Genomic DNA, 23,439 nt, shown 5'->3' with positions numbered 1-23,439 from the left:
GGTAAACATAATAATATATTTACAGTCGATGTTTCGCAACACACGTACGGCAATCGAATCAAAAATTCTCTGAACGATTTGCTTGCATAAATTATAACGCAAAACTGACTCTCTTCTACAAATGGGATATTGATTTGCAAATTACGTATGCATGGTATTTTTATTTTAGTGTATATTGTTTATTCAAAATTTTAATTTTTCCATAAAAAAAACATACATGAAATAAAGATTTGTTCATAATAAAAGACATTTAAAATCAGGTATTTATCCTTACCACCCAATAGCTTCGTCTCGAAAATCGACGTAATACTGTTTTGTGCCTATTGTAAGCTCTACGCTTAAAAGCACTGTGGGTCTTTGCTTCTGAGAAAACCAATTACTTGTTTTTTCTTAAATAAACACTGACATCGTCTTTCTATTAATATCACTTTTTGACTATTAATGAGATTCTCCCAAAATCATCTTAAATTAAAGTACAATCCCTTATTTTTAACGTTAGAAGACTAAACTATCGTAAAAATTACGACGGCAAATTGACGATTCCGGGAAAAAAACATTGTTCGCATTATTTCCGCGCCCCCTTCTCCACAGTGGATTCTTAATGAAACTTTATTTTTTCTTCATTATTAAGTGATCTCCCAAACCCAACGATTGTCACTATTACTTCTTGAGTTGTATATGGGTTTTATTTAGAATAATGAAATAAACGTTTTTGATGGAAATTAGTCATATTTCTTTCAAATTGAATTAGCCAATATTTCACAAATTCGCGGTATCTAGGGTTTATTGGATCTTGAGATTGTACGTTTGTAGATATTTTGTTTTCCCTTTATCTTCTTATACAAGATATTTTTGTAAATAATGCAGTTAGTTTTTTTTGTAATTTTCACATTTGACTTAAATGACACTAAACACATTGGACTTAAAACATGTATTTTCTTAATCATTCTTGTATGAAATAAATAATAAAATAAATAAATATAAGTTTATGCAAAAAATCGTTTAAAAAATCCATTGTATTTAATAAGATTTTTAATATAGAGAGATAAAATTAGACACGTGTACCTAAAGCGTATATCACAGATTTATTGTTGAATCTACGTGTGCTTTTTTGTTAGTACTGTACTCTTGAATGATGTAGTATGTAGTTACGTTCGGTATCTGATAACAATAGATATTAGGAGAATTTGGATTTCGTTTGATAAATGATTTAAGGCTTTAAACTTTAGATGGCTTTAAGCAAGGGGGCTGTAAAATAGTATCACATTTATGCTAACTTTATTCACTCGGTTTCGTAATCCGAAGTAAAATATAGTTATGGGTTTATACAAGATCTACTCATAGGGCACAGCGGATAGTTATGTTGTAATAAATAATGTTTTGGTTCCAAGCATTCGATTTCCTGTTTGATAAACATTTTATATTTATGACAGACGCCATAGCGTAGTTGGGGAGACGCTCGACTGCAAAACTGCCGACGCGGGTTTGATTCCCATTAATTGCAAAATAAATTCAAGAAATATTTATTTTCAATTGATCTGGGTGTTAATGATGTATTTTTCACATTATCCTTTATTATCCTTACTATCCTAACTGCAAACAAGCCTCGAAAAGTAGAGGCTTTGCGGGTTACTTTTTTATAGCAAAATGGTAATTAAATATTTAACAGAATTTGTTTTTCGCTGACATTCAAACATTTTTAAAATAAATTTTATGTTGCAGGTGAAATATTACTACGTATATTATAAATAATCTATTCCCAGCCCCTTGTTGCTGTGGCTCAATCTGATTTGGTTCTGTTAAGTAACACCAGCCATGCTGTCCGATATATTGGCAATATTTATTATTGCATGCCTAGCTATTACGCTCAACAGATGGAGATGCAATTGCGACCAAAAAAAATGTTTTAAGTGTCACAAGTAAAAACACCAGTCACAGGTATATAAAAGAACGCGCGTACTCGACTTAAACAGTTGTTCTACTGACTAAAACAGTAAAATGTATGTAAACTATTTCTGACAAAAATAACTCAAATTACCAATAAATTACATAATGCGTTTTAATATAATATGTTCAGAAACATATTTAAACAAGGGTATCAGAAACTATCACAATTAAGTTTCAGAATCAAAAAAATAATTTTTGACATCAAAATTAAGTGTTAAAAAATCATCTTTTAGTAACTCAAAAATATATATTAATTTTCAACAGCATCTATCTAACTTTATAAGTTTTTTTGTGAATATTTCACAAGCCACTTTACTAAAAAATGTTTAGTGAAAACAATATTGATGGATTTGAGTGAGTTTTGTAAATAATATGGACAAAAATATTTCCCGAAGTATATTTCGTTCATAGTTTATTAAAACATATGTGAATGTTCCTCTAATTCATTTTGGGAGTTGTCGAAACAAACATCCTTTAATATACGAGAACGTAGACATTTATTAAGTGTATATTCTATATGATGACGATTTACTTGCCTCCAAGGAGTTTAAGATGCCGAGTAATAGTTTCACATGGACTTTAAAGTAAGTAATTTCGAACATGCGTAATTAAATAATGAGTTCTCTTAACTAAACCCTGGTTTTCGTTTTACGGAGTCAACTTTACGATGGAAAACTTTACCGTAGAGAAATCAAAATAAGGTACATAAACTTTACGTGTAATTATTTGTAAATGGATATCGTTAAAAATTATAAAGAGATGTTTTTGTCAAGTCCATTAAATATATTTATTAAAAAAAATCACAACTTGAAAGTTTGGTTTCGAAAGCTATTATTTTTTTATAAATTAGAAATATTAAATAATATGATGCAGATAAGGTATATAATATGTAGATGATTTTTATTATAATATTATATTATTTGATATTAAATAATATTATTACTCTGCGGTAAGTGCTGAAAAATTAATTCTTTTTCCTGAATCACATGCCTCTATATTATTTTAAACTGTACTACTTAAACTATTAAAAACATGATATATAAAGGAAAAAAACCTTTAGATTTTAACTTTTCTCTTTTTCGAACCTGCTCTATTCACCGCATTAACTACATCTTTGAATTTATTAAGCTCGAATTGAAAAGATAAATAGTAAGAGGATTTTTTTTGGCCAATCAAAAGAATAATAAAAAAAAAGAATAATAAGTATAAAAAATGGTCGTTATTGCTTGTTTTAATTACTTATTTATTTTTAGAAGTACACAAGCTCGTATGATTGAAGCACACACAATTGTACAATACATATGTTAATATGTTAGATTGTGTACCTTGGCTAGAAAATGTGCATGATACTACGTTTCAATTAATATCGCTATAGGGAACGTAAAATAATAGATTCAGCTCATTCAAATGGAAATGATCATCCTAAGTATTGAAATTTTATGTTGAACGTGTATTTTAAAAATTAAACAATAACCTTTATTTTTATTTTATAAAAAAGTGCGTATTGAAGCAAAATAAATAACAATTATCAAACAAGTATTGGAATACAACAAAATATTTACATCGACTTAAAAATAATGAAAAAAAAATCTCTCGCGAAAATCTAAAAATAATAAACAATGTTTGTTAGTTGTGTAGTCATAAAAAATGTACTCACTCTAAAAATCGATGATCGAAGAAGACTTCTGATGCTTCAGAGTCACTCCTAGGAAGAATCAGTTTTGGAAGCACTATTCCTTTCTTTTTTCTGCCTTTAATACTCATAGAAGGCTGGGAGAAATTAAGCAGATCAGGAGTCGTGTGCGGACTATGCGGACTGAGAATCATAAGTTTTCTTGAGCTGTCTTGAGAAGTTCCCATTCCAAAGAATGGCCCGCCAGTCGGAGGAAGACTCAAATGCTGAGGAGTCAATCTTCTCTCCAAACCAGCGAACAATCCTCTTCTTCTTTCAGCTGTTATTTGACCTTCTTCAACATTCAGAGAGCCACCCATCTCTTCACCCGATAAAGCTCTTCTTTTCAATCTCGTATCGCGATCATAGCTTTCGAAACTTCTATTTTCAGTGTGAGTTGTCAATATTTTACGAACATCTCTTTCACTCGATGTCAAAAATGATCCTCTGTGAGAATGTAATGTTTTTTCAGAATTAACGCTTAATTGATTGGAGGAACTTTCTTTCGCTACTCTGAGACTTTCCATAGATTTGGCAGTTTCCACCCGATCGGCCGTGAGATACTGAGCTGTAGAAGAACCCGTTTTCTGACCGAATAATTTTATTTCAGGTTCATATTCTTCTTGACTCGAACTAGAGGTACCACTTCTTGAAAATAATCCTAATTTAGCTGAAAATCTATTATCCGAAAATCTAGACGAAGAAATTCGTCCGTCAGATTCTTTAAGAAACGCCGACTGCTTTTGACCTCCTACTGAACCTTCGTAAAGTACTTGAGTTATTTTTTTGCCATTTATATCGGTTTCGGAAATAGTTTCAGCGGATTCTTCCGATTCGTTTGAAGCTTGATGAGTTATAATTTGACATTTTGGAATGACTTTTGATGTCTCATCGTCATTTTGAGTAGTTAATCTAGATATTGACGTCGATAATTCTCTGGAAACATTTTCTAATAAGCTCGACTTTTGGGAAGCTTGGCTGGTCTGCGTTGAAAAACTCATCCGTGATTTGAGCAAATCGTTTTCGATAGCTCCTCGTGTTTCGTTTCCTTCGTTTATTAGAGATTGGAGAGATCGCTTCATGGAAGAAAAACTTGTTGAGCTTTTTTGAGATGTGCTACTTGAAAAGGAAGTAACATGAGCTTGTACTTTCGTAGAGCGCTGTTTTATTACGCTATGTGAAGTAACCTGTCCTTCCAAAACTTGAGAATCGTCTTCTTCCTCCATTTTTACAATTTAATTTTGTTTGTTTTTCTCTGATTTTGAAAATACCTAAAGAAACTAGCACCTTTTTTAATATTTTAAATACTCAATATCACTTTAAATGGTTTAATTCGTTTATTATTTATTGCTTAGATTGATGATTTTTAGTAATCGTATCTTCCTGAAATATAAAAAACACAATTTTAGATTCACATTGCAGATATACACGTTGGAACACACTGAAAGCCAAGACGTTATTGCGAGTGCACAATATTTTTCACGGCGATATCACATCACTTTTTAGTTGTTATTTTAATATTATCGATTTTTATAAACTACCGATGGTAAGAAAACTACTCAATATTTAAAGTTAAAAGCGTTAAACAGAGCGCTAGGAAAGTAAATTGTGAATAGGAAAAAGAAAAAAGAAAACACATTCATTATACAGTTTATATACATACATATATACAAAAGCCATCGAATCAAGTTGTTGGAGTAGTGGAATTTTTATATGAACGTATTTATATATACAATATTAAAGATAAATGTTAGTGTCGTGGTTTTGTGTTTAAGTGTAATCGTTTGTTAAATAGTTTCTAATAGTATTTAATAATAAGTGATGTTATATTTTAAATAAATGATCTTGAAAAATATGTAACCCTTCGATTGTCGCAGTTATATTTGAAATATGTATATGTAGACTCGAAGAGGTGAAACAGTGATCGGAATTCTATGATACATATGTTACTGTTAGAATTTTCAAAATATAACTTGTTATTGTTATTTCACATGGACTCGAATATAAAAAGTTAAGTGTATTTACGTACTCGGAGGAAACATGCAACTGGGAGTGAACACGTAACGACAAATGAAAAAGGAAATTTACTGTCTAAACGTCTTGAGTAATAGAAAGCTAAAGTGTCACTCCGACTTGTCCTGCAGAGCGAGGGTCTGGCCGAGCTCGTTAGACGCCTGAGTCAGAGCTTGCACCTGCTCTTCATTGAGTCCGGAAGCTTTGACCTGAACTTTAGCGCTCTTGCTGGACTCTTGCGACTCGCTGGACTGTTCCTTTCGGACGGTCGACTCGTTACCGAACTGGTCTATGTGAGTTTCTTCTTCCCATTCTTCTTCGTAACTACTCTGAAACGTCTGCTTGAACTCTTGTCGAGCTTCGATACAGACTTTCTTCTGTTCCGTTTGTGTTTGCATCACCGTATCCATCGTCCTCTGGACCAAGTCGGTAGAAGAAGAGATTTTGTCAGACATTTTCCTTCTGATTTTATTTAAGATCTTTTGAAATATACTCGGTTTATTATCTAGAAAGTGTAAAATTAGCAAAATATTACATACAAATATAAACAAAGAGCGTTAATTACACTTTTTGATGAAGTAGGCGGTGGAAATGTTTGAATGTGTATATATGTAGATGGGTTGTGTGTGTTCGTGTTTTGTTGAAATTTAAACCTGCTACGAATTGCGTACTGTAAGATATCATTGTTTTATAAGTGACACCATTATCTGCGTAGATAGCTATGCGAGTTGAGAAATTCGTTTGATTTATTTGCGCGTATAATTAAGTATTTATTGTTGACAGTAAACCTACACCGAGATCATGATTGAATACAATAGCATACAATATTTATTTATCACTGAAAACGAAACCGACTGAAATTTAATATTAATACATCTCATACATAATGAGAAAGATTATGTTCTTGACCGTTTTCATGTACTTGAAATATTTGATCATGCCATGTTTTCTTCAGTCTGCTTCTGTTTCTATTACCAACCACATTTGCGTAGTTAATTTATTTTACTATTCTTTCTTCACTCATTTGATTCAGATGCCTTAACCATCTCAACTCACCTTTTTTAACTTTATCGATAATTCTTGCCTCAACCTTGCAATATTTCCTTATATTACCACTTGAACATCAACACAACGTTTTCATCACTGCATAAAGCAAAAAATTCATCGACACACCCTTTCCGATTCGTAAATCCACTCTGAACTTCCCACACTTAGTCTTTTGTTATGCTTTTACCCTTCTTATGAGAATTCCTCCATATATCTCACCAACAGCATTCAACGGTTTCATGACGGTTTGAATAAAGATTTCGATTGTAAAATAATATACAAAAAAAAATTATGCATAAAAATATCGGAAGGTAGTCATTTCAGATAAATACGCTCACTTCAGTCGTAGAAAATTCTGAATAAATTACCGTAGTAATATGTAATAATTTAGTAGGTGATCTGTCATGCGTTCATTATTTATGAGCAGGTATTAACCGATTTTACACAAATCATTCGCCCCAGGAAATCTCCTAAATCATCAAAAATCAACGAGTTAAATGAGTACATTATACATAGGTAAATCAAATTACAGATTTAAATATTTTAAACGGTTTTATATCTAAAAAAAATAACCTGAAATAGAGTCGCCCTCACATTACGTATTTTTATGAAATTGTAATTTTTATTTTTTTTATTTTTTTTTCATAATACAAAGATACATTCAAATATACATATTCATTTCATAAATACATTTATTATATGTATTACGGCTCTTTATTTAATTATCTGATTATGTTTGCTTAAGCGGAATCAAGTTGTAAAAGAGTGGGGAATCAAACCACCAAACTTACACCACAATTATTCGTACTACTTCGGAATAAAAACCTGCTTCGAATACCGCGTATTTATTTTAAAATATTTGGTTTAACAATTTATTAATTTTTTGTTTTTAAAATAAAATTAAAAATCTAATGTATAAAAACAACTCCATTCAAAAATCATTTGATGATAGTCCCTACTTCGAAAAATTCTATCCCTGGTGATTAATTTGAAAATCCCATTCAAAACGTAATACGGAAATTTTATATACCCAGCCATTTAATAATTTTTTCGTACAAACCAATATTTCAGATCTGTAGAAAATATATTTGAAGAAAATATTACATTAATCCTTTCGCCTTAACTGATATTCTTTTTCGTATAAATAAATTAACCCTCAGTGCCAGATCTAGCAACATATGGCTGGGTAAATTAACGTAAGCCATTCAATCATGAAATAAAACATTTACCCACCAGAAAGTAGTTTGTGAGTGGATTTGTAGACACGGTTTTTAATATAACTCAAATAACTTACGATTTCATATTTTTATTTTTCAAATACGATTTGGATGACTTATTTTTATTTATTGATTTGGCGTTTAATTTGAACTCCATTTTAATTTATGTATTAATTTTAAATCAACTTAGTAGACTCAAAAAATCTGTGTTTGATTAAAAATTAATACAAAGACTTATTTTTATTTCAATATAATAAATTTATACATGAGTACCTAAAAATATTGAAACAGAGAAAATCATGAAGTTGTTTTTATGATTTTTCTTTAAAAATATTCAAACTAAATATTGACTTTCTTTAGGATTCAATTAGTGTTCTAAGAATAAAAGTAACGTTGACTTATTTTATTTATTCAAGTAAAGTTAAATTTATTTAAATTAAACGTCTTGAAATAATAAAAGTTTTTTCGTTCTTTTTATACTCTTGTCTCGGCAAGATATCCTTGAGGAACAAGTACCTAATTTTCATGCAAAAGGACAAAGGAATATTAACCCTCTCGTTCTCTCGGTGGAATTAATGATTAATTTTAACTACGTAAATAACAAATTCGCTACCCTTACATTTGCAATGTGATAAAAGTGTGAATTTAGTAAAATACAATTCTTTATAAATATTTATTACTAAGCCACATACCTGAATTAAAATAAATTTAAACGAAAGGAATTTTGAAGAAGATAAATAAATTTATATACTATCTATTATAATCTTTGATCATTGTGAATGTGTTTTTTATAAGTAATAAAATGAAAATGTAAAATAATGATATGCAGTACATTTTATTTATTGTAAATAACAAAATGTAAGGCAAAAATTAAGTTTAACAATATTAATCAGACCCGCTGTTAAAAAATCAATGTACTAGTTTTAACAAAATACAATACAAACACACATATTTATATGTGCGAGGTACAATTTTTTCCCTGTACAAAGGTCATTTGAATGTACAATTTTTATCATGTTCAATAATAATAACTGTCAATTGAATAACAAAATGTTTAAGATTGGACCGCGATATAAAAATGTTTTCTTTTTTATGAAATGTTTCTGCAAAAGAGCCCCAAGCAAGAGCTGTAATTTTAGGGTAAAAGGGTAAATCTGGTACCCACACTTCTAACCATATCGCCAACCACTTCAAGAGACTGAATTCATATTTAATAACAAAAAGTTCTTCTTTATAAACATATATATATATATATATATATATATATATATATATATATATATATATATATATATATATATATATATATATATATATATATATATATATATATATATATATATATATATATATATATATATATATATATATATATATATATATATATATATATATATATATATATATATATATATATATATATATATATATATATATATATATATATATATATATATATATATATATATATATTTATATATATATTTATATATATATATATATATATATATATATATATATATATATATATATATATATATATATATATATATATATATATATATATATATATATATATATATATATATATATATATATATATATATATATATATATATATATATATATATATATATATATAAATTTATATATATGTATATATATATATATATATATATATATATATATATATATATATATATATATATATATATATATATATATATATATATATATATATATATATATATATATATATTATATATACATATAAATAAACGTGTGTTTTTAATATGTTATATTAGCGAAAAAGTTTAAACTTAAACCAACACCTTATTAATTCATGTGAATATATCACAGTCTCTCTAGATAAGATTTGATATCAAGCATCCAAGTATTGGAATTCGACGGTATCCTAGTAACCCATCTCAACTTTATTCCATTTGTGACTTGGTCCAGCCAATGCTACTCCAACAAAGTGTCCGCTGGTCTAGTGTCTTTGGCCTACTACTGTCTGGGAGTCAGACAAAACATCATGAGTCTCGGTATGTATTAAGGGGATTTTTTACTGAGAAAAAGAATTTAACGTTCTCTTTTAACGACAAAACACGTAATATTCAGTTGTTTTTATACTTGCACAAATGAAGTCATCCGTGGTGCTTATATAAGAGAAATGAATAAATTGGATTACCTACTGCGTATCCTGATAAGTACTTGTTAAATACTATTTTGTAAACGCTAATGAGTATTGATCTAATATTGTTCATTTTAAACATTAGTCAAATGCTTAATATTTTATCAAATTGGCTTTAAAGCCGAAATATTTAACAACATTATATAAATATTTTCTAAATTATATGCCACGTTTAACAAAACCTTATGTAGTAACTTGTTTATTCTTACACTTAGGTACATAATAGTTATGTATTGTTCGTTATCGGTAAAATCGTGATTTATTAATGATGTATAAGTTTAAAATAATGGCGGCCGCATTGTCGGTAGGTGATAATACTTACAATGTCGTACAAAAAATATGAGTTTCATTGTCAGCTGGGACCGTAAAAATATGCGTTTAGAAAAAAACTCTAATCCACAAAATCTCACCTGAACCCCTATATTATTTCATCACACTTATTCACAGCAAAAATTTCACAAAAATTTCATAAAAATGAGTCAAATGGACGTATCCATATTTAACTTTCCTCATATAAGCTGAAATGTGAATTTAAATATTGAAACTTTTAACTGAAAAGGGAAAGAGGGAATTGAGTTGAGGTGAGTTCCTGACTTGTTTGCCCAAAGGGTATTGTATGTTTAGTGCAATAAACATTTATATCATACTATGTCAATGTAATCAAGTATATAATTTATCCATGAATATTACACAAAATTAGTTTTACATCTTACGTACGGGGAGAAGTTTTGAGCCATATTTTCATTACTCTAGTCGTGAGCCCGGCTCCATATAGGCCAGGACTCCGTGTATGTATATTTATATTTTTATAAATAGGAGATTTTATTGAATATTTTTCAAATCAAATAAAATCTTACTTCAAACTGATTTAAAATACAGTAAAAAGTATCAGGCGTTTAGCTTATTTTATTTAATAAAGATTGGAAATAAAATTAAAAACCATTTAGAGCAGATAGATTTCGGGAACTACAAAAATCTAGGACCACTAAAAATATTAACATTGTCTTTTTTGAGCAGTATTCGCACCCAAAGAGTGTAAAAAACGAACTATTATTAAATCTTCTATTTCATATAAGCGATGCCATCAATCCTGTTACCAAACTTTTGGGTAAATAAATGGAATTTATTTGATTGCAAACAGATAATTATATAAAAAAGTGGGTATAAAAAATTGCAGCTAAATGGAAAAAAATAGAGGAGGAATAGTAGGCTGGAAAAGGATAGTAGTGGTAATGGCTAGGGTACTTCTGATACTCGCTAGCTTGTGTGATTAATGCTTTACTTCACGAGTACTTTTAATATAAAATTTATTTAGAAAGGTACTTATTTATAAAAGTATAATTGTATTAATTTGTTCAATTTCAAAACATATCGGTTGCTGAATAAACAAAAGTATTGCTTAATAAAACATTGCAACTCAAATTTTATGTAGAAATAAAATTGGAGCACAAAGGCTGAAGTAAAATAACATTTTTTTTTCAAGGAAAAGCATTGAAAAACGGCATAATATGGGTCCGAACGTTTATACAGCCGGCTCTGTGTAGTATATTCATAAATGATCTCTTGAGTTAATTAACCTAAAGTATAAATAATAAACCTTTGAACATTGTAACGGACTTCATTAGTTAATATCAATAAATTAATTAATAATCTAAGCGATTTATTATAATTGGTAAGTATATGACGATACGATAAGTATATGTAGATATATACGATACGTTACTAACCGCAATTTAAACCACAAACCCGAATCAAACAGATTACATTTAACGTGATAACGACTTGTATTCATTAATAAATAAGGTAACATTCAGAAGAAAATTTAATGATTAATGATGGGTTAACATCATATAAACACGCAAATATTACACGTATGTATAATCAACCTAAAATTAAAACACGAGTTCAGAATAAGCTAAAAATGAAAGAATATATTCAATTATTGACATTACATAAAACAAATAAAAATGATTTATTTCAGTAAATCGTAGGATATACTGAATATGTGATGTATTTGATGGCAAAAAGCGAGAATAAATATTTTAGGATTTCAGATTTTATTTGTAGGTACTGATACAATATAAGGTGCGATCGTAAAAATAAAATGATGTTTCGAAGAAAAATCATAAATATGTGCTGGAAAGAACACTCATATTAAACGTAGATTTAAACAGATGGTGCGCACGAATTTCTCGGCGTGTGACGTAACAATGTTTGTTTAAGAAATATTTTTAATTGATGTTGATAAGAAGTTTCTTTATATTTCGGCAAGTCTTATCAATATTTATTTAATTATTTTCAATACACATGATTAAACTAAACATTTAATGACATTCAGAATCTTTCGATGCTCTGACGATTGGTACAATGAACCAATTTAAAACCGATGAATTAAATAATTAATTTGTGAATAGGATTACACCAAAGTTATTAAACATTTATGGAAATATAAGAAGGAAAAACCTATTGTATTTGATCGTCATTTTAAAATTAACATAATATATAATGTTGATTTATGGTCCCGTGGTAAGTGTCGCGACACACACACATACATTATATATATATATATATATATATATATATATATATATATATATATATATATATATATATATATATATATATATATATTAAATTTGTCGAAATCCCAATCAAGTAAATTCAATTGAAATAGATTAACCTCATTTTTTCGTTTAAAAATGTCATATATTTCAAAGCGCTTACGTTGTGAATAGCTATTTGCTAGAGTCAACACAATTTAAGCGCAACTAACGAAAAAAAAAAAAAAAAAAAAAAAATATATATATATATATATATATATACATATATATATATATATATATATATATATATATATATATATATATATATATATATATATATATATATATATATATATATATATATATATATATATATATATATATATATATATATATATATATATATATATATATATATATATATATATATATATATATATATATATATATATATATATATATATATATATATATATATATATATGTATATATATATATATATATTTATATATATATATATATATATATATATATATATATATATATATATATATATATATATATATATATATATATATATTATATATTTTTTTTCAGATAAAAGGGTTTTTGTAGATTGATAATAAAGCGCGTTTTAATGTTGAGGTAAATATTATATTTAATTGAATTTCTTAAGTCATCAAAACAAGAAAATCAGGAAAATAATGAAAAAGACAGACCGTGAAAATAGTGATGATTGATTATAAAAGATGCATTGTTGAGTGTAATCAAAAATATCTAAATATTTCATCACTGCTCTATTTACGACGTTCATGAAAATATATGAACATATTTAATACACCCATAATACAACCTCTTAAATTTATGTATAATAATACCTTACCGGATATAAAAAAGAGCCATCTGAAGAGGGCAATATCCAATGACAAATCATTTTCGCGATTAAAATATCATTTTCTTTGCAATAAGTTACTACTTTGCTGAATTGCTATTCTTGTAACGAGTTATTATAGTTACTTTGTAGAAAAATGAATTAATACAATAATAATTTGATTGTTGTTCTACCCTGACAGATCAGCTCACTGTTAACAGATCACGCTCGGGGGGTGCAATGTACGGTCCGATAATCTTTGGGAAGCAGTGATTTACACGAAAACATTACATTAGCCCAATAATGGACCCAGCACTACGGCCACCAATCGTGCTAATGACTCTTTGCGTTACAAACAAGTCATTAGTTAATTGGATTACTTTAAAACAAGATTAAAATACATTATAATAAAAAAATGTATCTAACTAACTAACCATCACGCCGCTAGGGGTGCATCATCCCTACAGGGATGGGCAGAGAAAATAGAACGCCACGCCACACCATTCTGTCTTTGTAAGCTTTTTTCACTTCTTCCACATTTATGCATCTTCTCATACATAACCGCCGATTCAAGTATTTGTCATACTTGATCATGCCAAGTTTTTCTCGTATGAATTTGTTTAACCGTTAATTCTTCATTCGTTCTACATGTCCAAAAAATATTATCGCGTAATGAAAACAAAAATAAAAATATGCAAGTAGATTGTAGTAGAATAAATACCATAGTTTGCGGTTACTTTTAAATTTACATTACATAACTATTAGAATGTTAAATTGTATCTCAATATTATTGTTAACAGATTTGTCTACCATTAATAAGGCCCTAGCTTTCACTCCAAATAAAATTTAAACGTTTTAAATTTAAATATTTTTTTTGTACGTGAACATATGATACTTTACAAAATCATTAAGTTGATTCTAGTGTACCGTAGAACGGGGCTACTTGAACTTTGATGTGTTACGTGAGCCCAATACAATTTTTATTATTAAGATCTGTATTTGGTATATAATAATGAACGTATTGACATGATTCATTGTTTCCCTGACAGGTGACACTTATTGTCGCGATACGTTCATTATTGTAGACCAAATACAGATTTTTTTTGTACTGGGCTCAGTAAAACATCAAAGTTCAAGTAGCCCCGTTCTACGGTACCTAATGTGACTATCTTTGAAAAAAAAAATTTTCACTTAAAGTTAGATAAAGATAAAAATAAGATTTTTGAGTTTTTTTATGTGGCCCGCCGGCGTACCCAAAATACCTTATGCGGGCATTGGTGCCTTTTGAGTTTGACACCTTTGAACTAGACTAAATTTATAAAATAGACTATGTATATTCGATGTTAAGCTAGACTTACACTAAAATTATATAAAATGATGACTCATCGCTTGGCTTTGTATAAATAACGATCAAGATAACGCAACAGTGTCTTCTTCGAGTAGAGTTAGAGTTGGTAGATTTTCAAACAAAATTTGTAAGAGCTTGAATAATCGTTTTTGCTCAAATATTAATGAGAGACAAATTTCCATCTGACCGCAAAACATTTTGCGAAAGTTTTAAGGAATGAAAAATAAACGAGACAATTTCTTGACCCGAGTAATCAGTTAAAAGGCAGAGAAAATTTATTCATAAATAAACCAACGAGAATATCCAGTGAATTTAAGTATAAACAATATTATTTTAGACATCTCAACAAAGATAAAGAAAAATATAAATGTCTGGGCATTTACAGGGATAACGACCGATACTTTACACACGTATAACATTCACTATTTCTACCCATGATTGACAAAACCATACTACTCAAATTCTCGAAAATCCTATATAAATTGATCAAACTCGAAACACAGTTTGCGAGAGACATCTATGGTGGAATGAGAAAGCGTTTTATTAAGCAGAGACTGTTTCATTTGTGTGTGAGATCCGAATCCTGTATTATATTCACATACAGCAGAAACGCTAGACAACATAATTTGTTTTTTTATTTTTTATTTCAGCTTATTATTTGACCAGTAAATTTATTTACAATATTTTAAGTTTGTCCAAATTCATAAATCTGAATTATCTCCTAATTGGAGATAATACTATATGTATGAATAATACAATTAATATATTAATATAATTATTAGGTTTATTTAAAGTATTATCACTTTTGCTTAAAAACTAATTTCTCATTAACGGGAATATTGTTTATAAGTAGGTGGGTACGTGCCTTCGTTTATAATTTCCTTTGTATATAAAGCATAATGAAGTAAAGAGATTCTTGCCCTCAGGCGTACTGAAAAGCCTGTTTTTGCTTAAAATGTTTTTTCTTTACCTTCATTTTGGCAAGTTCTAGAGACTTTGCACTCTCTGCCATCGATATTAAACGATTTTTAAAGTTAATTTTTAAACAGTTATTGAAAGAAATAATAAAATTATTTTGATTTAAAGGACTAAATATGTTGGAAATCGTCATTTTAAAATTTTCACTAGCTCAAAACAAAAACAAATTGGAAATTATGATAAGTCGTTAGTCCTGACTTCCATATTCTTCTTCATCTTTATTAAGATATCAATATTCTTCTCGAGACTTACGTTCAACAAAAAAATAAGTTAGTGCTTTAAAAACTGATTAAAATAGATACTGTTTTGAAAATGACATATTCGTATTTTCCAATTCTTCGATAAAGCACAGGGCACTGTGCATTGTGTTTTCATTAAAGATAATGATTATACAAAATAATGATTCAAAACAGTTTTAAAAAAAATATGTTTAAGTTAACGCTTCAGTTGTCAATTCACTTTCAGGGTAGCGAATTGAATAGTAAAAATATACATTATATTTAATACATATTATATTTATGTACGTAAAATAAGTTAAGTGTAAATTTAAGTTATTATAATTGAACGGCCAGCGCTTGCATTACGTTTCGTATGATAAGGAAATTTATCGAACATTTTAATAGATATAGTCTTTAATTACACAAGTTCACCTTGAGTTTGTTATAATTTTCTTAATTGAGATTATCCATTTTATAACTCGATGAAGGAAACCGATGACTTTAATACGATACTTATTGAGGTCAACTGTTAGGGTATTTTTTTTACTTCTTCTTGTCTTGTCAATTTACCATACATAAGAGTATCCGGGCATCAAACTTAACACTATTTACTTGGCAGCTCATTTCTACGGAAGTGGAAAAGTTATCTTAATATTAATTTCTATACGGCACTCTAGCTCACAAAGTTTGCGGACGCTTCAACGGTTACGCTTATCATTATTAAACTAATTTATGTTTACGCGAATAGCCTGTCGTCATAAAACATCCAGTTATCGCGGTTATAAATAATGATAAATTATCATCGGTGCGCTCGATCTCCCGAGTACAAGAAAAGCGGGATATTTAGGGATCGCGATGACCGCAGCTGCGCCGAGTGAAGTAAAAGGTAATGGCGTTTGAGGAAATAAGTTTAGACTGAGTTGCATGCATATTGTTCTCCCCGCATAGCGTACAATAATAGAACGGAATGCCGCTCCTGGCAGAGAAACTTGGTGCCATGGAAAACAGAGACACACGACCAACAGTCAGCGGTATTTCTGGAAACCGTTTCCCGCAAATTACTCGTTTCGGCAGCGGGCGGCGCGCGCCGGCGGCACTGGAGCTGTACATTCATTTACAACCCTAAACTTTTGACAAATAATAATCCAGGCAGTGAGTTTAGCGCGAAAAATTAATATTCCTGAACGACAAATATGTTCTTGCTAAGTTTGCAAATAAGAACATAATTAAGTGAGAGTTGCCTTCCGAATGTTGAAAACTTATTCGCGATATAAATTGTATATTTTATGATCAAACAAACTAAACATAGATGTTTTCACCGCGCGAGTATCATTTAGAAGATTTAGTTTTATATCTTCTAAACCCGGACTGGATTTATGTATTTGTATTTAAATCCAACAAGGCATTTTCAAAAACAATTTTCAAAAACAATGTTCAAATCTAATTTTATTCCTGTTTGCAATGTGACTTAAAAAAGGAGGAAAAATACTTTTGCATATACTTAATCGGAATTTAGCGAAATTAAAAATGTGAATATAAATATTACATGAGTACTTAATTTCTACGTTCCTTCCTTTTATCTACACAAAGGTAAATATTTTATTAAAAAGTTACTTTTGCTGTTAAACCGTTTTACTTAATACATACAAATATTTATTTTCCAACCAAAGTTACGACCACTCGAATAATAAACAATTGGAATAATAAATAAGTCATTATACTACCAAATAAGTCAATTTAGCAAATTGTGTGATCCACGAGTATTGATAAAACATTCTCAGTAATAAATAGGTGAAAATTAGGGAAATGTGAAACTTGCATATTTATGTAGACAAACACGTAGCGTGTGGTTCCGCATGTTCAATTATTAATATGTATAGCTGCCACATACTCAACACGTATGTACAGGACTTAGGGTAAACTTCGTAATTCATTTCATTTCTTTTATAGTATTTACCTATTAAAACTAATCTGGTGTCACCTATAAGACTGAATCAAACAACATAACCGTTCCTGAATTACATTAAAAAAATATTAAATAAAATAAATGTATTATTTTCTTCATTTTCCTATTTTTTACAATTAAAAATTAAATATTTGAATTTTCCTTAACACTCTGTTACGTTTTAAAAACTTTATTTAAGCGTACATATTTAAGAACACTCTGATGGGTTTTTAAATGTGTTTCTTAGATGTTTAATCCGGTGTAAATGGATTCAACCAGCTGAATACCAATGAACTTGCACACGCGTATACTACTACACTACCTACGTTCTTCACTGATATTCGGTTACGAACGATTTCGCGTGAAATTACTCGGACAAGCGAAATGCGTTCGCTTCAGACGAGATCGTCCATAGTCACTGACTTAGCCATCTATATCGGTAACACTTAAAAAAAACGACGAAGTTGACATCTACTTTAAAATATACCAATCGTAAAAGAGAGAAGAAAACACTTTTCCACCTACTTCAAAAATTTCAAAAATGAAACAACATGAAGTTTGCCTTACTTTTGGCGGGACGGGCAACGATTCACGACTATGTTCGGGTTGAATGCGTAGCTTGTGAAATGTGAATTGTGAAATTTGTGTGAAAAGCGATCCGGCAGCGCGTGGTGGCCGTTGGGTACAGACTGGCGTGACGTTGGCCCCCGCGCACGGAGCTACCTCTACCAATCTGCCGGAAAACTGCGATGATGCACGAATATTTACGACTTTCCCGTTCGGGGAATTCTTGAATAAATACAATCTAATATTCTCTTTGATAAACTTTCAATTAAGTGTAAGAAAATACCGTATGAACGTTACATATATCAGTACCTCTAGATTTTGAAAATGGAATAAAAATATACTGATATTTACTGTAGGTTACATGTTTACGTGCCGTAAAATGTATTTACAGGTAACTGTCTGCCATGAAATGAAAAATAACATTTAATTTAGAATGCATTATTCTGGAAGCTATTTAACTATAAATTTTAATTTTAACTGATCTTAAATATGATACGTCATTATAAATTCAATCATAATTGCCAATCAAAATATTAAAAATAAAATAAGTATCTTATTTGTGATTGTAACCGTTAGAGTCACGATGGATTTCAATCGATTTTATTTTCGAATTTAAACTCTTTGAATGTAATTTTTCTAGTAACTGACATGTAATAAGAAAATTCATATTTGGTGTATTTGCTGGCATTAGATATGCACTAGGGTATCATTCGGTACTTAGGGGTAGCATTACCGGATGTTAATACACCGGTATACCAGTAAATATGGAAAAATTTACTAAATTACCGGTTACATAAATGTATAATCACGGGTATTTCTGTTGATTTTCGCTTTTTTATGTATTTATTTAAATAAGATGCTGTGGTATAAATGTTAGTATATAACCGATGTTTGTATAATGTTAGTCGCAGCAATATGATGCATGTAGGATTTTAGATTTGAAAATTTTGTGCCAACGAGTGAATCAAAACATATCTTCGATTCTACAGTAAGAAATTTAATATAAACGTAAATCTGTTTTTTTTTTAGATGCAGATGTGACAACGCCATTGCAAAGCAAAAGAGTTATCACAAAAGTGGCAGAACTACAAATTTACGTACATTCGTAACTCTAATTTTACTTTGTCCAGTCAATTTTTTTCTCTCAGTAGTTTTAACATTCCCAAATGGTGGGAAAAGAGGGAATAAAAATACAAGTATTTGGTAATAATAATCTCTATCTTACAAAAAGTTAGTTAATTTGATGAATAATTAGTAAACAGCTATTTCAAATCAAAACATTCTTAACTGATTTGTAATCATAATTTCCTTAAGTTTTTTTTTTTATTCAAAATTCATTCGATGATAACAGCGGACAAATCTGAAAATTAAACAATGTGCAAAATTAAAAATACTCGCATTAATTACAATAACTGAAGTATTTCAACATGCAAATAATGTTTTCATTTAAACCTTTAGCGTAAAAGTACAGGTTGAACCTAATTAATGTGTGTTAAATTGTGCACCTATATCTTTGAATTTGCTAAACAGCTTACATCGAAGAGCTGCAGGCTAAATGTGTAGAGTATTGATTTTTGAGGAGACGTAACGAGACCTGGTTAGCAGAGATAATAATACTCCTCATAACGGTTTGAATAATAGTACAACTTTTAATGAGTAAAAAAAAGGATTGCAAAGATAAAAAATATTTAATAATAAAAAAAAAACAAAGAACTTATTAATATAGAGGGAAATCAATGCATGTTTTCACTGATTTCTTGACTGATACTCATTAATCCTGATATTACCACGTTTGTATATTTAATGTGCAGAAGCGCAAAAAATTAAGATATTACTTAAAATACCACATTATTTATTCTACAAATAAAAAAAGTATAAGTATTTTACAAATAAAAAATGGTTTTATAATATCAACATTTATACTTAAAAAGTATTTTTTTACATGATAATGTAAAATATAACTGACGCGTGGCAAATGCATACTACAAGTATTTACATCGAACTACAAAGGAAGATGAGGTTGAAGGGTAATAGGTTTATTATTATTTAATTATTCTCCTGTTCCAAAGGAAACTCCAAAACTTAAATAATAGATAATACAAAGGGGATCGTAATGTTGATAAACGATGGAGGTTCCATCAAAATATACGAGTTGATAAAACAACCGGTTTATACCTACATATTATACAATCGGGACCAGTAATTGTAATCATATTAGTCCTCTGTGATTTTGGAAATACATTATACCAAAACTATGTTAAAAATTTCACAGCAAGGTGATAAACATATCCTTTTATGCATTTGCTGGAAGCATTTATGCTTCCAGCAATTGCATAATAAGATTTAAGCACATATTACTTGCCCACCGGTTTTCAGTTAAAGTAAGCCAGGTTGTAGTTCCGTTAGTATCGCAAAATCTGAGTAAGCGTTTTTGGGTTCAAACCCATTCGCCCACTATTTGATACCTATCTATAATCAACCTACAAAAATATAATGAAATCGTAATATTTGCATATATATTGTAAAAAACGTTAATATTTTCTTTTGAAAAAAAGCGATTTCTAGTGCATCATTTTAAGAAAGAAATAAAAATAAGATGAAATTTATAAAGACTACGATAGTAATTTTTTTAGTATAGATAAAGAGCTCATTCGGTGTGTTAAAGAAAGGGTGTAGAAATTATTGAAACCTCTAATTCGTGTTAATCAGGAAAATTATAAATGTACTGGGATAAATGAGAATTTAGTATTGTAACATCGAAATTACAATACAAACTCGAAAACATATAACTTTAATGCACTGACAATACTACATATATGTCTCATAGAATGAAAACTATGGGACAAGGATCAATAAAATACTTACGATTTAAAAAAAAGGATTGGTTATTATGTGCTAAGTATTATGTTTAAAAGAAAAAAGTAATTTATCAATTATTGTTCAAAAAAATATTTGGTTTTTACTTGATTGGAAAGAAAAACCCTGGAAACTAAATGTTATGTTGATTTTAATATATAAATAAGCAAATGTACATTTTTCTGATGTTTTTTGAATGTATGGTTTATCTTTACCGAATAAAAAAAACTTTTTGATATTCCGAATTACCCCAATAAAACGAGAAAAATTAAATTAACGAGGTGTATTTAAAATCTGTTCGTGTATTTTATTACCGCATTTATATAATTGATTAAACTATTACCAACAACAACAAAATTGTTTTTCTGAATTTGCAAAAAGTATGTAAAATGATATGGTTATTAGAATATAGTGTAAAGGAGAATATTTTAATATTTTTCTGATAACGGTTTAAACAGTAAACTAATCCAAGATATTATGAGTGACTTAATCATCTCGGCGGTGGCGCGAGATCATAGCTTCAAACCTCTAAAAGTGCAAAACCAAGATATGTTATGTTTCATCACTATTTTTTAAACACAAGAATGAATAAGTGTGTAAAGTGACGATGCCATTATGAAAGGGGGTTTCATTCATGGTTGATAATTTTTTTTATAATTCATTTAATATCAAACTATGTTAAACGATACATACTATTTTTGGAAAGTAGTTATCAATATCTCGTATTTCAACATTGGCAAATAAATCATCGTGCTCGTTTTGCACATACATTAATAATAATTTAAGAATATTGTTATTAAAAAAGATCTTAAAAAATACAGGTTGTCATATCAAGCCTTAAATAAATAGTATAATATAATGTGTATTTATAACATCACACACAATCATCAAAAAAATTATAATACAAATTGTTCCTAAAATTTGCGTATAGGCAACAAATTGAAAAAAACAATCTTTCAATTTGGAATAAAACATTATTTATGAATGTGAGAAGTAGAGAAAATATGACATATGAAAGAAAATTAAAATTTGTAATAAAATACATTAAACACCCCAATTACGTTGAGACAGGCACCGCCTTATCGGAGAAAATGTTAGAGGAAGTAATGTATTTTATGTTGTACTTTAATTTAATAATGACTTGTTTTAGTCGTATATATATGCATTTATATTATATTTATCATAAGTAAGTACTCCGAATTTGAAAAAAAGATTCCCATGGATATTTACCATATTTAGGTAATTTAAGAATAATAACACTGCAATTAGAATGCCATTGGCGTTCATAGGACAATTTGATATCATAAATAAGTTAAAAGGATATGTATATCACAAAATGGGACTAGGTTAAAAATTTCTTTACTCGTTAAAAATTTCTTTCACAAAAAATCAATTCGTGATTTTATAAAACCATTTTAATATTTTGCTTTTGGTTTGAATTTATTTTACCATGATTTTCTAAAGTACCTATGTACCGATCGTTTTCTCGTTACCATGGTAAGTATTTAAATATGTACATGTACTTACTAAGCTATTAAGTAATATTTTAACACCTCTTTAACTAATTTGTATGTTAAATATAAATTGATATCTGATACAAGCCAGATATTATTCATCATTAAATTATCTTTAATATTCCAAAATCCTTTTAATAATACGAATTTCGTATTCATATTTTATAAAATTTAACTTAAATTCGCATGCACTCGTATTCAATCATTCTGTTCAAATTAAAAGTTCTTTGTTATTTTTTCGTTTATCTTTTCTTATCATTCACCATTTACTTTGTATAATATCTCTTAGAACACTACTTCATGACTACCGGTTTTGGAATAATCATTCCTTCACAAGGTCAAGTGTAGACTACGACTACTTACTAGAAGTGAAATTTCCACGGTCTCCTATTTAAAAAAAAATTATATTTGAAAAAGAAATACATAAGATAAAAGAACCACAGTGAGAATATTTTCATAAGCGGACTTGAAGTTAAATTTATTTGGTTATTTATTATTTGAGCCTTAGT

At 28.6% G+C, this 23,439-nt stretch overlaps 2 protein-coding genes across 4 annotated transcripts in view; both read right to left on the bottom strand.

Moving 5' to 3' along the window:
• Positions 1 to 23,439, bottom strand: part of LOC148301885 (3',5'-cyclic-AMP phosphodiesterase-like) — a 272,811-nt gene that overhangs the window by 217,202 nt on the left and 32,170 nt on the right. For 2 of the 3 annotated variants that reach the window (XM_088272550.1, XM_088272551.1), the window contains exons 1-2: positions 18,561 to 18,684; positions 3,605 to 5,002 (exon numbers count right to left, since the gene is read on the bottom strand). The exons of the other annotated variant lie outside the window; for it this stretch is intronic. In XM_088272550.1, the coding sequence (XP_088128676.1) occupies positions 3,605 to 4,845 (1,241 nt within the window). In that variant the 5' untranslated portion in view covers positions 4,846 to 5,002; positions 18,561 to 18,684. Of the gene's footprint in view, positions 1 to 3,604; positions 5,003 to 18,560; positions 18,685 to 23,439 lie in introns of those variants that run through there. 3 annotated transcript variants of the gene reach the window in all.
• LOC148301886 (uncharacterized) lies at positions 4,956 to 18,684 on the bottom strand. The gene is made up of 3 exons (XM_088272555.1): positions 18,561 to 18,684; positions 5,708 to 6,137; positions 4,956 to 5,002 (listed from the first exon to the last, which is right to left on the bottom strand). The coding sequence occupies exon 2, from the start codon at positions 6,085 to 6,087 to the stop codon at positions 5,743 to 5,745; it is 345 nt and encodes a 114-aa protein (XP_088128681.1). The 5' UTR covers positions 6,088 to 6,137; positions 18,561 to 18,684; the 3' UTR covers positions 4,956 to 5,002; positions 5,708 to 5,742.

Source organism: Brachycentrus maculatus, unplaced genomic scaffold (genome assembly GCF_059751285.1).
Source record: "Brachycentrus maculatus isolate JH-2025_06_01 unplaced genomic scaffold, ASM5975128v1 h1tg000508l, whole genome shotgun sequence".
Classification (NCBI taxonomy): Eukaryota; Metazoa; Arthropoda; class Insecta; order Trichoptera; family Brachycentridae; genus Brachycentrus; species Brachycentrus maculatus.
This window is presented reverse-complemented; position numbering and strand designations above follow the sequence as displayed.

What these genes read in the sequence shown, in the direction of transcription:
- LOC148301886 (XM_088272555.1), bottom strand. Translation starts at nt 6,087, where the DNA reads ATGTCTGACAAAATCTCTTCTTCTACCGACTTGGTCCAGAGGACGATG.